The following is a 15,251-nucleotide window of genomic DNA, read 5'->3' on the forward strand; positions in this document are numbered from 1 at the left end:
TATGATAGGACTGTGCGGGTATGGAATATCAGCACAGGACAAGAAGAGCGACACTTGAGCATCCAAACTGGGTTTTAAGTGTGGCATTCTCTCCCGATAACAAGAGACTAGCATCGGGGTCTTATGATAGAACTGTGCGGGTATGGAATCTTGCCACAGGACAAGAGGAGGGGACGCTCGAGGGCCATTCAAACCGTGTCACAAGCATGGTGTTTTCTCCAGATGGCAGCAGGCTGGCGGCGGGATCCTACGATGGATCACTGCCGTTGCGGGTATGGAATGTCGCCACGAGACAAGTCGAGCGGACGTTCCGTCAAGGGGCAGTCACAAGTGCGAAATTCTCTCCGGATGATGATGCCAAATGTTATTCGCTTTTTTCAGTGGATAATTCCGGACTTTGGGTAACCAAGAATGGTTTGAGAATATTGGCACTTCCGTTTGACTATAGACCAGGCCTCATTGCCACTAAGGACAGTATTCTAGCAATTGGAACAGACACTGGACGGATTACGATTATTTTGTTCCGATCAGGGGCTAAACTGGAAACGATTATATAAATTGAGTTTTAAACAGCTTCCTAGCGGAATGGTTAGGGAGAGCACAAGTATTTATAAATGCTAGTGAAATATTACTGGGTCTGATCTCCCAATGTTCTGTAGTGGCAAAGGGTGGATTACTTGCGAGAGGACTGGTTGAGCCAAGAAAGTAAAAGGAAATGAAAGCCCAGGTCAGAAAGGCACTTTCCTTTTTCCGATGCCCGAATAGCCATCCACTTTCAGGTATAAATCTATCGAGTCCAGGAACGATTTGACGATACGGCTGTTGTCCATGCTAGCACTGCGTAGATGAGTGTACCCGCCCCGCATCCGTCCCAGCGTCGCCCAATTCGACGGAGCGCTAATTTCGACGGGGTACCCTAATCCAACGGGACGCGTCTGCTCCCCCATGGGCTAGACTGGTTATTTGACCGGGTTAGGGGGGTTTTGCCTCATGCTAACCCACCCAATGAGCTTTGGGTTGGCCTGAAGGCTCCCATGGGTTCTTTTGCTGAAGGCGAACCCAGCCTGATAACCCAATTGTCACGGCAGGGCTAGGCAGGCATGCAGGACGGCAGTAATATAGGTAATTAACGCTCAGAGTCTCTGGCTACAGGCAGGTCTATTGGCAAGACGTAGCTCGCAGAGCTACAAACAGGATGGCAGAATAATGCGGGAGATATCCTAGCTCCAGATCACGTGGTTCAAGCGGCTCTAGCAGGCCTCAGGCAGTATCTCAGGCCGGCACCGTGACACCAATTCTTGGGATTGAAGGTCATCAATAAAGCTAATTTGTCCAGTTCTTTTTTTCTTCTTTTTTCTATTTTTGCAGTAGTTCTGCTGCTTGATAATCTATTTGTTACGCACTCCCTCGGTCCCGAGTCGCAACGGTGGTTTTATGAACCAACGGATTGGGCGCTGTCCAACACAGCCTTGCTGTCTAGCGGATGTATCTGCTTCTGAAGCTGAGTGTTCCTGTTGATCTGGTTCCACAGTTCATTCTGTAGATGGTTAACCTGTTCCTGAAGGGTGGTATTCTCACTAGTTCATTTCTGTAATTGGCTTTCCAGTCATCCCACTTGGGTCTGCAGTTCCCTAAGAGTTCAGACAACCTGCTGTGGGGTAAAGTCCTCCATCTCTGCCAAAAGCAGGTATGGTATTGGTGTCTCTTTTGTACTCGCCTTCTGCAAGAAAGGTGGTTAAAGTGCAACAGCAGACCTAAGACTTCTTAGGCGCAGGCTTGTTGGGTTTATCTTGAAGACAGAAAGAAAGGGAAAGAGATAGATGAATAGGCTGTTACTAGCAATGTTACTATCTGAATTGCTATTTGAGTTGACCACGGGTCCTAATGTTGGTTGGATTAGGTGTCTAACCTAACCTACCTGGTAGGTAGGTAGGTAGGTAGGTAGGTAGGTCGGGTTTGTGTGTTAACGGTAGGATATCTACAAGTAAAGAAAGAAATCCATAGATCCGTATCCTCCGTATTCCCATGATCATGATCTGATATGACGAAAAGAGATTCTGGAAGGGAGATATAAGAGAGTCGGAGAAAGAAGGAAAATAATCACTGTGTGATCGAGTATATTATATTATAAAAAGCCTGATGGATGCTTTATTAATAATGACAATCAAAAATAGCCATAGAAACCATACAAACCCATCCTGTCCCATACAGTACAAGTAACATCTTCTGATCTAAAAGCCAAAGCCAAAGCCAAAACGTGATTATCGATACCAAGATATGAAAAAAACCCAATCAATCCAACCCACCCGCCAACCAATCCCCGACCTCGACCCCGATCCCCTTGGCCATCTCCTCGATCCACTCCCTCGAGACGTTCACGCACCACTTCTCCCCCGCGTCAGCGGTCACGTTCCCTCCTCCTACACCACCTCCTCCACCGAAGCCCGCACCTCCTCCAGCACCCGTCGACGACGACGCCGGCACAACGAGCCTCAGTCGCCGGAGAGTCGCGAGCTCCGCGTAAATCGTATCCGCGACGGCCGCGGCGCGGATGGGGTTCGCGGGCGGGTTCGGGTCGATGGCGCGGTAGATCGCGATGAGGCGTTCGACGGGGAACGGGCGGGCGGCGAGGATGGTCGCGGTTCCCGGTGGACCGGTGTTCGCTCCAGCGGGGGCCCCCCGGCGGTGGTGGTCGCGAAGGCGGATTCGAGGGTGGATTTGGTGATGCGGGTTTTTTGTCTCTTTCCCTTTTTCTTGGTGGGTGAGGAGGATGGATCTGCCTCCGATGCGAGGCGGTCCTCTGCTGCCTGGGCTTGTGAGAGGAGTTTCAGCCGGCGGCGGTGGTGGGAGCGTTTGTTCCGCGCGGATAGGGACGAGGAGGAGAATTTGGAGAAGAAAATCGTGTCGAGGCGGGGCGGGGTGTGGGAGGCTAGGTAGGCGGATGTGAGGACTAGAGTTGGGAAGTAGGGGAGGGATGGGAGGGGAGATGATGAGGCTGGAGTCGGCGTGGTAGTAGAGGATGTATTATCGTTCGTGAGGGTAGTAGATGTAGTAGATTCCTCCGGAACGATACGATGCACCAGCACCGCTTCGCCCTGCTGTCGAAACAGCCCCCGGTTCCGGACCAGCAGCCGGGAAAAGTCCCATTCTTTGTTTCTCTCGTTGACGACGGGAGTCACGAACGGTGGCCAGAGTCTCTCGCATATCGACCGGAACGAGGGGATCGTGCCGGCCGTAGGTCCCACGAGAGAGTCGTAGACCGTCGAGACGAAATGCGGATACAGCTTCGAGGCGATATCTGTCGGAAGACCGTCCACGGAGGGCGGGCCCGAAGCGGTGATGATCGTGATGGCTTCCTTCCGCGTGTATGGGGGGAAGCTGATATGCGGGACTCCTGCGCTCTGGAGGAATAGCGGTCGTGGTGTAGAGCTGAGGATCAGGACCACGCAGAGAGATGGTATCTAGTAGATAAGAGTCAGCATACAATACAGATCTAGGCCTCGAGGAATCGAGTCGCAGAAAGACTCACCACCTCCCCCAACCTCGCCAACGCCGAAAGCAGCGTCGGCGGCGCCTCTCGCTGCCTATCAATACCATCGAGCACCAGCACAAATTTCTCCGCTCTCCTCCCTTCAGGCGTTGTCGTCGAAGCCAGAACCTCCCCGAGCAACACCACCAGCGTGCTGACATGCTCGCATTTCCCCTTCCCAAACCTCTCCCACTCAGCAGTCTTCCCGAACGCTTCCAGCGTCGCCCACAGGATCTTGGTCAGCAGATGCCGTCCCGTGATGCATTCCGCGCAGCGGACAATGGCGTGCGGGACGTCGAGCGAGGAGAGGACGGCCTGGGTGATGGTCGACTTGCAGGTCGCGGAGATGCCGTGGACGACGAGGGTGGAGGGACTAGGTACCGCGGGCTGCCTGGCGGGATAGATGTAGTTAGAACAAGTCAGCCAAGGGTTTTTAACTTCGTTTTTCTCGGGCTTTGGGAGTAATATTGCGGAAGATTTGAGGGACACGCTGGGGGGAATAGGGCGACTCACGCTGAGCAGGCTTGCAAGCTGCTTGATCTGGAGTTCGCGACAGGGCCATTGCTGGCTCAGTGAGAGGAGAAGTTTTTCTGGGAGAATGGGAGCCATTGTGATCGCAATGGCCTCTCAAACCGCTTTCCTGGGATCGATACTGAAGTCATTATCCAGATGACGCGTGAACAGCGCTTTCGCGTCGAGTCACGTGCTGAACTGTAGAGCCACCCGATATGGAAAACTCAAGAATTGGGGTATGAGACTCGCTATCCGACATCTAATCTACCTTACTGACCGCCAGTTACAAAGTTACAAACCTCTTTTTGTTAGAAAAACACACTGTTACTCAAAAGTATGGGTACATCTATTCTACCTAGCTAAGATTCGATGAGACAAGCACGAGATGGGGTCCAACCCAAAAGTACATCATGGATGGAAGATGATCACAAGCAGAAGCCAAAAAAAAGGAAATGGCATCTGATAGAGGCAACACAAATTACGCCTCGTAGATCAAGACGAGCTGCGCGACAGACATGGTTCGGTGGCTGGGAGCCGATTAACCACTGGTACACCCAGACGGCGCAGACATATCCACCACGTCCAGAAATATCACAAAAAGGGTGGGAAAAAAGGGAAAAGGGGAAATGCTCATTCGTTTTGGGGTAACATATGCAATGCCGCTCTCTCTGCATCAGGCAACATAGGTATTTGAGCAGGCACAGTTCGTAAAGATAGGGGCTAAAAGCACAATTATGAAAAAAGGAAACTCGTCAGGATCAAAAACCCCACTCGCCGTAGGTGCAATGGAACAGTAGGCTCGATCGTGAACGGAGCAAATATGAAACATGTCATGACTGTGTTAGTGCACGTGAACGCAGTAGCATCCAAAAGGTGAAGTGTACAATGGGGATAAATCAAGACGCCTGTACCGCAGAATGCATCAAGAGAATCCAGAAAGATGCCGAAGGGGAATTGATAAAGATAGAGATCTTGCCATGGTATCACATTGATGCCCAAAATTTACTGACGATTTGTCAGGATGGCCGTTAAGTCATGAAGATCGTTGCATCGTCTCACTTAGAGTACAATTCAATGACAAGGGGGCTAGCACAAGGCAAGCCGCTCAGAAATATCCATACACTGGGGCTTGAGCCGCAAGGCTGCCGTTTGGTTGCTGCGGAGTCGGGCTGAACAGAGGCACCGAAGTCTCCCCAGCAGACTGAGGGTTCGAGGCCGAGCCCGAAGCGGAACCGGGAACAAACGGAGCTCCAGTTTCCGAGTAGGCTCCGTTCTGGTTTCCGAACTGGTGGCTGACACCGTTGTTGGGGAATGAGTTGTGTTGGTACAGGAACGGCTTCTGCAGGTTCGCAGGAATCTGGCCGGTCGTCGCGTCGTTCGGAGTCACCTGTCCGCTTGGCGCTGTACTGCTCCTGCTGGAACCCTCGGAGCCCATCATCTTGCCAGCGATGCGGCGACCATGAGGGGTCTGGCGGATAGAAGGCAGGATGGGACGGATGGCATCGATGATTCGAGTCCTCGTTTCAGGGTCGGCATAGTCCATAGCGGTCTGAACCACATAGTTTGCAAACGAGTCACGAAGCATCTTCTCGAGCTCGTTCCCGGCCAGCATTTCCTCGATCATTTGGCGGCGGACCTGGTAGTCGGCAGTACGCAGGCACTTCTCGATCACGTTTGAACTGAACTTCTGCTTTGACAAGGCGGGGACATTTCCACGGAAGCTCTGACAGAGTGGCTCCGTGAAGTGGGGCTCAGAAAGATCCAAGATGTACTGGACGACATAGTTGCCAAACGGATCCTGGACGAGCGCGAATGCATTGGCTGTGATCTGTGCGATCAGACGAGCCCTCTGCTCGCCGGAGGCGTGGTCAATGCAGCGCTGCAAAACACAGCAGCCATGGCGATGGGTTCCAACAACGACACAGTTTGCTCCCACGGCGTCGTAAATGAACTGAGAGTCCTCCGCGGTGAGGCGGTTCAGGCATTTCTGAATGACATGGTTGCCATTCAGGTCCTGCACCAGGTCCACGACGCGGTCCTGCAGAGCACGGATGACTGTCTGAGTCTGCTCGGGGGTGGAGATGAACTCGATCATCTTTTGCAAAGCACGAGTACCATGCTGGTTCAATGCAATCTTAACCAGCTGGGGCGCGGCGTTGTTAATCAAGGCGGTACGCTGCTCATCGTTGGAAAACTCAAGCAACTTCTGACAGAGATAGTTACCGAAGGGATCTGTTTCAAATAGTTAGCACTAGCTCCACGTCCGACGATGTTGCTTGCGGGTTGACGGACCAGTCATCAGCTCAACTACATGCAGATGGGTCTCGTTGAAAATCATCTGTACATGATCCGGGTTGCGCTCCTCCAGCTTCCTCTGCAGGTAGCGACATCCATGCTGATCCTTGCACAGGCCATACAATTCACCCTGATAGTGCTCCAGCGGTACATTGCTAAAACGAGACAGACTGGTAGATTCGCCTTCACCATTGCGGCGAGAAGTAACGGGGCCTCTCGCAGGCGACTCGGGGAAGCGATAATTACCGTACGCTCCATAGCCAGCATAGGGAGGGTTGTAGGGCGGGACTTGGCCATTGACCTGCATGGGGTTGCCCATGTACGTCTGGAGACCGTACCCGTAAAACGGAGTCTGGAAGGCGGTAAGCGCAGTTGGGGCAGCAGAGCTTGCGACGCTGGTGGGAGAAGCCGCAGAGGTCAGCTGGGGCCCGAAGGGTGAAGCCTGCAATGAGTTCTGAGTGGGCGTGCTTTGAATCTTTGCATTGTCGCGTTCTGGGGAGTCTCTGGATTGACGACCGTTCAACGCATTCGGCGGGATATGACCCAGGCTTGCATTGTGCTGGTGGAAGGGATCGACGTGCGTGTTTGGCGGCGTAACTGCAGGATTGAAGCCATTTCTCTTCACAGTGGGCAGGTTGTTGGTTGAATAGGAAGACTGCAGAGACGTGGGACGGCTGGAGTTGCTGGCGTCGTTGTTGTGGTCACCTCCAAATAGCAGGTTCGCCTCGAGGGAATGCCGGGGGAGATGGCGAGCACCTGGCTTCTCGCTTGGAGGACTGCCCAGCTGGTCGAGACGGAACATGTTGAGGGTATTCTGCGGCATGCTCTGATGCGAAGAACGGTAGCGATTGTGGTTGTGGTTGTTCCAGAATTCAGGACCTGGAGTACGGGAGTTGGCCAGGTCCAAGGCATCGGAGTTGGCAGACAGCTAAAATAGTAGAATTAGCATCGATACGAATAACGTGTAAAGTTCAAAGGTCTCTTACCAAGCCCGAATCGTCGTCGCGACGTGAGAGAATGGGGAACTTGTCATCCGGATCGGTCATCTTGAGGTAGCTCTTGATATCTGGAGTTGGAAGCCGATCTTCGTCCTTCACCGTGGACCTGTCGTCTTCGTCCCGGAAGAGATACCTGGTCGCGTTGAATCCGTCAAGGCCAGGGCTATTGTTGAAGGTAGAGGTTCTCGAACTGAACTGAGAAGCAAGGCTAGTAGATGGCAGAGAATACCGGTGAACACTGTGATTGTAAGTCAGTGGTCGGCGTGTGCTTGCTAGGTTGTGAGTTGCACGACGCGTCACGATGCGAGATAGAAAGAAAATCTAGGCACTGAAGGCAGGATTGAAGAGAGACAGGAGGAGCCCAAGGGGGTGGCGGGGAATAAAGTGACTAGAAGCAAGGGACTGAGTGAAGCCACAAACAAGCGGGGCATTGTCCACGCGGAAAGTGTGATATGAAAGTGAAGGAAACAACAGAAGATGTGCATTCACCACAATGCTTATTTTCACACATTGAGAGATATATTGACGAAAAAGATAGAAAAGGACAAGAACTTACGACGCTCCAGAACGGAAAGGAGAAGAGGACTCTGTGAAATAACTGTCTTCCAACTCAGAGTTCCGACGGGAGCTCGGGACGGACTGGACCGAAAAACGATTGTTGGGAGTCGTCTGGACACTAGATCTGACTTGACTGGAGGTAGGAGAAGTGACCTGAGTAGGAGCAAAGACGTTGAAGAACCCCGGCGAAGAGGTGACACTCGAGGTCGAGAAGCGCGTCGGGCGGGAGAGGACACTGGGAAAGCCATTGTCCCGGTAATCGGGCGGGGTGGTTGGCTCGCTCACCGGTCCCGACAGACCTGCCCGGGCAAGATCCCGAGCAAGCTGGTCCATCTCTTGCCTTTCTCTCTCTTGTTGCATGTCCAGAAGCCTCATGTCCGCTTCGAACCTCTTTCGTTGCTCTCGCATGTATTCCATATGCTGGCGTTTCTTCTCAAACTACACGAGAGTCAGAAACCACAGTCCAACATTGATGATAGAGAAAGTTAAACAAGAGACTGGAGGCTCACGAGCTGGCTCTTGTGAAAATTGGTCGCCTGAGGGACAGCAGGTGTCAGTTGGAGTGAATAAAAAAGAGAGAGGTGAATTGGGGGGGGGGGGCGGGATCCGAGAGAGGTCTGAAAAATGGGCACCGTATGGCGCGACAGCTCTGCCAGCCCCCAGTGAAGACAAATTGCTTTCACCGAAAGAAATCACAGCGAAGCCAAGCTTACCGAAGACAGCATATCTAGTGATTCCGGAAGCGCAGATGATTGCTGATTGAAAGACTGGTTGAAGGAAGACCACGAGGAGAGCTTGCTCGCATCCGTAGTGAATCGGCGTGTAATGTTGGCGCGCACATCGTTCGAAGGTCGCTGGAACGACGGTATCAAGCTCGATTGGCTTGGGGAGATAGCCGAATAGCCGGAGAAGGGGGACTCGGAGGGAGGCGATCGAGGGGAGCTGAAGCGCAGCTCGTCGAGGCGATCACTGAGGCCATTCCTCAAGGCCATGGTGCAGGATTCAGGCTAGACGCTCAAGCCGGTCGACATGTCAGAAAACGGTACCGCAGCATGCACAGAAGGGCCGGTTGCCCAGCGTCGAGCTCACAAAGCAATTGCTCTGGAACGAGGGTATGGATAGGGAGAGGGGAGGGGTACAAATGGCTGGGGAGAAGAGAAAGAGAGCTGGAGGAGGGGGTGGTGCTGGCCGGCGGTGTGGTCTTGGGGCAAGTAAGGAGTCTGGGAGGGGCTGAGGGGCCGTCGGCGGAGACAGTCTCGACAAAGGAGAGAATGACTAACTCACCGGGAACGCCTGGAGGGGAACAGCTTTAGGAAGAGTTTTCTATCGTCTTCCTTTTTTTATTCTGGCGGCCCTCCCCTCTGATAATGGGTATAATCACGGTCTGGGATGTCTTCAGGCCGTGGGTGGATGAGCTGTCCGCCCCTGATGCGGAGATGTCGAATCAGCAGAGCTCCGGGGCCGACGTAGGCCAGACCGGTATGCGTACAGCTTACTGTCTGGCACCTGAGTGGAGAGGTGCCCGCAAAAAGAGAACGAATGAACGACGAACGAAAGACCAAGTACAATCTCAGAAATATCGGTAATTGTTGTACAGATACTATTTGGGGGGAGGAAGGGGAGGGAGGAATAAGGAGGGGAGGGGAGAAGAGCGCGCGGGAGCGGTTTGGGAGAGCAGCCAGAGAAGCGGGGAGAGAGGACTCGGCCTTGCTCCAACCGGGCAAGGCTCTCTGTTACAGCATGCACATCACGGCGGCCTCGACTCGACCAAGACTCGAGAGGCCTGGAGACGTGCTCCATCTTGCTCTGTCTGCTCGACCTGACAGTCCTCTCCGACTGGCTACGGCTGGTCTCCCCGTACCCGCCAGCAGCTGTTACATTGTTCGACATGGGGGAGCAGATGATGAGCGTAGGCCGGGCCAGGAGTCGACGATGGCAGCCGACAGGGAGAGCTCCAGGGGCGTAGGATGCACTCCGGTTGGATCTGAGCCTCCAAGGCTGTGGTTCCTACTGAGCGAATGTGCTTGTACCGCTACCACAGGCCCGGGCCGGAGACAAGTCAGACGCAGTGGTGAGCAAGTACCCAGTACAATGCTGCCTGGTGCGCTGTTCGAGGGCCATGGCCATCTGCAGGTCGCATGGGGTGGAGGCGTCACACTGCCCGCCGTGACAGCGGACCCGACTCGAGCCACCGTGCCTGGATCGTGCTCGCTGCCATGCCTTACCCGATCGACAGGAAGAGAAAGCGGCAGCCGCGCACAGAAAAAAAAAAGCGTGGGACAATAAAAACACAAGTGGAAAAGGTATGCGCGTGGTTCGCGTCTTTCACTCTGTTCCACGGGTTCCAGATGAGCGGGAGCGCAGAGCCTGGGGTCACAGCGGTAAAGCAGCGCTCAACAGACGCGAGCGCATAGGGCTCGATCCATGGGTCGCCTGGGCTCTCCCGGCATCCCCACCGGCGGCAGCTCCAAATGCGAGCATGCCACGAAGCCACGGCCCTGGCTCTGTCTGGGAGTTCGCGTCTCTGACATCTGCTGGAGAGGGGCGGTGTAGCAAGGAGCACCTCGTCCACAGTCCACTGGTTGCGCCTTTCTCGATCTTCCCTGCTGGTGGACAGAAGCCTGTGACTTGTGGAGAAGACGAACCGTGACGGAGCTCAGGGGCGCAAACCCAATCAGCACGAACCACTTTTCGCCCTGGGCTTGGGTGCCTAACGTCAGAGGGCCATGCTCAGATCTCGCTCGATCTCGTCCACCTTGACCCCGCGGTCTCTCTTCTCTCCCTGCGTCCTGCTTGACACGCTCCCCTCGTGTATCGGTCTCTGCTCCATCCGTTCTAGCGGAAGATCCCTCCCGACGCCCCGGAGACTCTTGCAATCCTGTGCTTTCTCAAGAACGATCATGAAACAGCAGCTTTCATGCCCGATGACTAGCTGCATCCTGTCCAATGACCAGGGCTAAGCCCTGTGGGCCGGGCCCTGCTCCGCTGCGGCGACGCTGAGTCGCACGCCAGCATCCCCGCGCTCGCTGCTGCTGCCTTAGTGCCACACGCTTATTTCTGCTCTCGTCGCTCGTTTCTATTATTTGACGCTTTGCAGCTGCTCCATGTCGTGTGGTTTCATGCTTTCTAGAACAGAGCCACAGTGCGTGCCTGCTGATTCATCGCACTTCCCATGAAAATGCCTGAAAAGCGCCTGAGGATCGCCAGTTCGCCAGTTCCTTCGGCCAGTCATGGGCAGCACGTGACCCGCGTTTCAAGAGCCACCCCACAAAAATAAACGCACATCTAATAATGGGAGCCAAGGACGGCGCCGTCCAAGCCATTGCGTCAACTGCGTCAGATAAATTCCAAAAATAATGGCCACTGAAGGCGTATCGGCGCTGCACATGTCGACCAGGTGAAATACATGTCCATAATTCTCGCAGGTATACAGGCAGCGCAACCACAGTGACCACTAGGGTTGGAAACAGAGCATCGCCGCAAAGTGAGGCGACACCGAATTTCTGCCTCCTGCCGGTGCTCAGGCATATTTCCCCCCTAGAGGATGCAGGAGGTCCTCCGTACACTGACGGTTGTACTAGTCGATGCACAGAATCCGGTCGTGATAAGCACACAATTGTTGCCCGACCCCGCAATTGTAGATAATCTCGTCGCAACGGAATTGACGGGGCGGAACAGAAGTGGGGGAGCTCAGTCGGGAAGCTATTTTCGTCTTATTGGATCATAATCTCCATGGATTGATCCTCATGTGGCTGTTTTGACTCCTCCATGTGCCGTTCCACGTTGGGTATCGTGCCAATCCCTCGGCAACCCAGAGAGGTTGGCTGCTAGCTGGAGTATATTTTGTGGATGCAAGAGGCAGTCGACTATATTTGATGTGCTGACTGATTACGGACTGACCAGTGCCATTTTTCAAGGCATTAACGCTAACGCAGCAGGAAGAAGTGGTTTGAATCCCTTGAGAAAGCAACCACCTTCAGACGGTGAGCGCCAGCATGGCAACCTGGACCTATACCCTAACGAGATATCGTCTCCGCGATTCGCCATTTACAAGCCGGCAAATTATATAGCCCAATCTGTGCTGCGTATCACCTGTCAGGCGGCGATTGGAGCGTGGATCTCGAACAAGGTTATCATTGGTATCGTTCTTCGCATGATCTGGACCATGGAGATATACACCGACGCCAAATCCGCGTCCTGAGGTCATACCGAGCCATGGCGTTTCCTGCTGCCCGACAGATACATCCAAATGTGTGAGTCACGTCAGTAAGCTTCTCAACTGGCCAGGCAGTTTTGATGTCAATTATCTCTGTCTCTCCATTGCAATTTCCATTCCCCACCTCAAAGCCGCTGCCCACCTGTCATGTTGAAACACGAGTTCAGATTTGTTAATGGCACGTTTCATGTTAGATGCCTGAGCTCGCATTCTCTTTGCTTCCACATTGACATGTCCACATCGTTGTTACGGATCAGCCTGGTTAATAACTCGGGAAATTCGAATCGATGGCCGCGGCCTATCAGGAGTAAGACATACTCAACATTTGTCGGCATTTTCTTGATGCTTCATGGAACAAGACTCCGCAAAGGAGAAAGGGAACCCAGAACGGAAAACAGCTCCCGTCGAGTCAAAAGTTGAGAAAAGAAGTACCTCTCGGTCTGGTACAATGCCCCATCTGCTTTCCTGCCCCCCGTCTCTTTTTTGTGGATGAATGCTCGCTTGGTCAGACCTCGAAGAGCCCCAGGTTCTACTATGACAATCCATTCCATGCTGGTGGGATACGGTCATCAGAGCTCTTCCGTAGATGGACATCCTAGCTGAGAACCTGTTCACTACGTAGGTACCTAACCTTATACTACACCCAAGTTGCGCTGAGGCTATGGGCGTGCTGTTCTGAGATGTGTGCGTAGCCCTAAAACAACCACAGACGTAGATCATTTTGATCAACCCAGCATTTATCCAAACTGCAAGAGAATAATGAAAATAGAGAGATACCGACAGAGTACCTAAATGTGCGAGGAGACTCTGAGCGAGGTTCGCGGTTGGTTGAAGTCAGGTGAGGTTAAGTCAGGTCACTTTCCAAGTTATTCACAGCAACATCGTACTCAGGCTGCCTCCCTTGCTTTCCTTCCTCATTTGTCAGCTCATTGCTTACTGCTAACCTTCATGTGACGGCTCTCAGTCATAGTAAAATAATGTATTACTACGGTAGCTAGTCATACAGAATCGAAAGCATGAGAGGAAAGCAAGGAAAGAGTTTGCAGGGCTTCGTGCACGTGAGATATATAGGCAAGTAGGACCGGCAGTATTCCGGAGACAAATACTCTACACCGCCTACCTTACCGCCTAGGTGCCTGCCGCGCTGTCACACTTCAAGTCAGTGTAGCTGGTGTGGACTGGAAACATTATCATTTCACGGATACCTACCTACCTAACTACTACCTATACCATCATAGTAATGGAGAACTGTGTTTCCAAGTACCTCACGCGTGAATTTAGGTACCTACCTAGTACCTACAGTACTGTGCCATTAGGCATCTTTTCATCACCTCTCTTCTCTGCTAACCTACTGTGCTATGCTATCTTGGCGGATTACTATTCTATAGATAACCACATGATTTTGAAGCCATTGAGGGTATTCAGACATTATAATAGGTCAAGACTAGGCAAAGTCAGCCCAGGTTACAAAATAGCAAAGCGGCAATTTAGGTGGCTTGGCTTGAACAGAGGGGGGGAGTGGGTACTAGAAGATTATGAGATATGGCAATCTACTGTAGATAGGTTACGGTTAGGTAGATACCAGGGCTGACTGGCTTAAAAAGAATTATCTGATTATCTGACCTGGTTGGATGGAACAAAAAGAGAAAAAGAGAGTTATATCCTAATTCTAACACCCCCCCCCCCCCAAATTATAAATAATTAATAAATAAATAAGGAGAAAAAAACTACACCATGCATGTCACGTTTACAGTCACGGTCACGGTCATGGTCACATTCTCGATAAACAGAGTCATGATAATGGATAGTTAGTTGTTTCTCGTTCATTCTGCCCGATAAGTACAGTACAGTACAGGATTGATACTTCTTCTTTTTCTTATGAGCAAAAGATATAAGCCCGCTTTTCGAGCAAATTGAATTGAACTAAATAAATCAAATCAAACCAAGTCAAAACAGGAGATCGTTTATTTTATTCATCAGATCAACATACACATCACACATCACACAACAATCATACCGTAGAAGAAAAGAGAAGAGAGAAAAAAAAAGTGGGGGGGGGGGGTTGTATGTATAGACGGACTCAGAGCAGCGAAATACCACGTTTATTTTAAAATTTTCAGCAAGAGCGCCACTTCTCCACCCCTTGAGTCAAGGCAAGAAAGCACTCGTTGTAGGATGATAGCACGTGTGTCTCATCATTGTCCCTTTTTTTGGTTGGTTTGGATACCTTTGGTGTGATTCATAATAATAACTTGATGGGAGGATTTGAGAGGGAAAGGGAAAGGGTTTAAGTACGTAGGAACTAGGGTGCCTGGGTAGGTACCTAACTTGAAGATGAAATCATGACGGCATGTACATATGTACTTTATTCTTACTCTTACGCTTATACTTGCACTTCCCAAGGACCGGGTACCACGGAGAGCGGGTAAGACCTCCAGGCGAGAATTCTAAATCCACGTGCTCTTCTTTGGAAAAAAAAACCATGGGACCTTTGGACCACCCATGGCTAAAGAAAAGAAACCTGTAGTTCCAAAACAACCTACCTAACATAGTAACTACCTACCTCCCAGGTAACTATGCTCGACTGGATTTAAGTACGTAGGTGGGTAGTTGAAACATCGTACATGTATGTACACCAGCTTCTTCTGGTGTAGAACTACCTAGGTAGGTAGGTACGGTAGTCCTGGACAGTCGAATCGAATCCCATCCGACATGTGTGTGGGCGAAGTATATGATTTACCTACCTAATTAGGTAGGTAGATACCTAGGTATGTAAATTAAATGATAATGTTCCCGGCGACAACGGGCTAAGTTGACCTGTTGCTTTTTCTTTCTTGCTTTTTTACTTGAGCGGAGCGAGTGTGGCTGCGCTGCCTTTTGTACATACATTTGTATATAATTCATGGATATGTTGTAATGAATTTAAATGTATAGAATGGGGGAAAATATCAAGAACCCGGGGAAATTTGGTAAAATCAGCGAGAATGTCTTCTGCATGCATGCACTGGGTGATCTCTGCTTATGATGCATTGCGTACCCAGGTACCAGGCACAGTTACCTAGATACATACCTACCTAGTTACCTGGGGGTTTCCATGGTCGCCCTACCTTCTCATACCGATTATGCCCACGTTTATGTGCAG

At 51.8% G+C, this 15,251-nt stretch overlaps 3 protein-coding genes across 3 annotated transcripts; 1 reads left to right on the forward strand and 2 right to left on the reverse strand.

Annotated features, from left to right (window-relative positions):
• Positions 1 to 2,492: 2,492 nt before the first annotated feature.
• On the reverse strand, positions 2,493 to 4,138 carry VTN00DRAFT_3127 (uncharacterized protein; the record flags this gene model as incomplete). The annotated part of the gene is made up of 3 exons (XM_069429410.1): positions 2,493 to 3,461; positions 3,530 to 3,916; positions 4,043 to 4,138. The coding sequence occupies 3 exons, from the start codon at positions 4,136 to 4,138 to the stop codon at positions 2,493 to 2,495; spliced, it is 1,452 nt and encodes a 483-aa protein (XP_069283120.1).
• Positions 4,139 to 5,147: 1,009 nt separating this feature from the next.
• On the reverse strand, positions 5,148 to 8,885 carry VTN00DRAFT_3128 (uncharacterized protein; the record flags this gene model as incomplete). The annotated part of the gene is made up of 6 exons (XM_069429411.1): positions 5,148 to 6,274; positions 6,335 to 7,265; positions 7,324 to 7,573; positions 7,892 to 8,331; positions 8,403 to 8,429; positions 8,607 to 8,885. The coding sequence occupies 6 exons, from the start codon at positions 8,883 to 8,885 to the stop codon at positions 5,148 to 5,150; spliced, it is 3,054 nt and encodes a 1,017-aa protein (XP_069283121.1).
• A 375-nt stretch (positions 8,886 to 9,260) lies between these two features.
• On the forward strand, positions 9,261 to 12,094 carry VTN00DRAFT_3129 (uncharacterized protein; the record flags this gene model as incomplete). Its single annotated transcript, XM_069429412.1, has 3 exons — positions 9,261 to 9,372; positions 10,242 to 10,539; positions 11,797 to 12,094. The coding sequence occupies 3 exons, from the start codon at positions 9,261 to 9,263 to the stop codon at positions 12,092 to 12,094; spliced, it is 708 nt and encodes a 235-aa protein (XP_069283122.1).
• Between the last annotated feature and the right edge of the window lie 3,157 nt (positions 12,095 to 15,251).

Source organism: Thermoascus crustaceus, assembly GCF_041956765.1.
Source record: "Thermoascus crustaceus strain CBS 181.67 unplaced genomic scaffold VTN00scaffold_12, whole genome shotgun sequence".
In the NCBI taxonomy this organism is placed as follows: domain Eukaryota; kingdom Fungi; phylum Ascomycota; class Eurotiomycetes; order Eurotiales; family Thermoascaceae; genus Thermoascus; species Thermoascus crustaceus.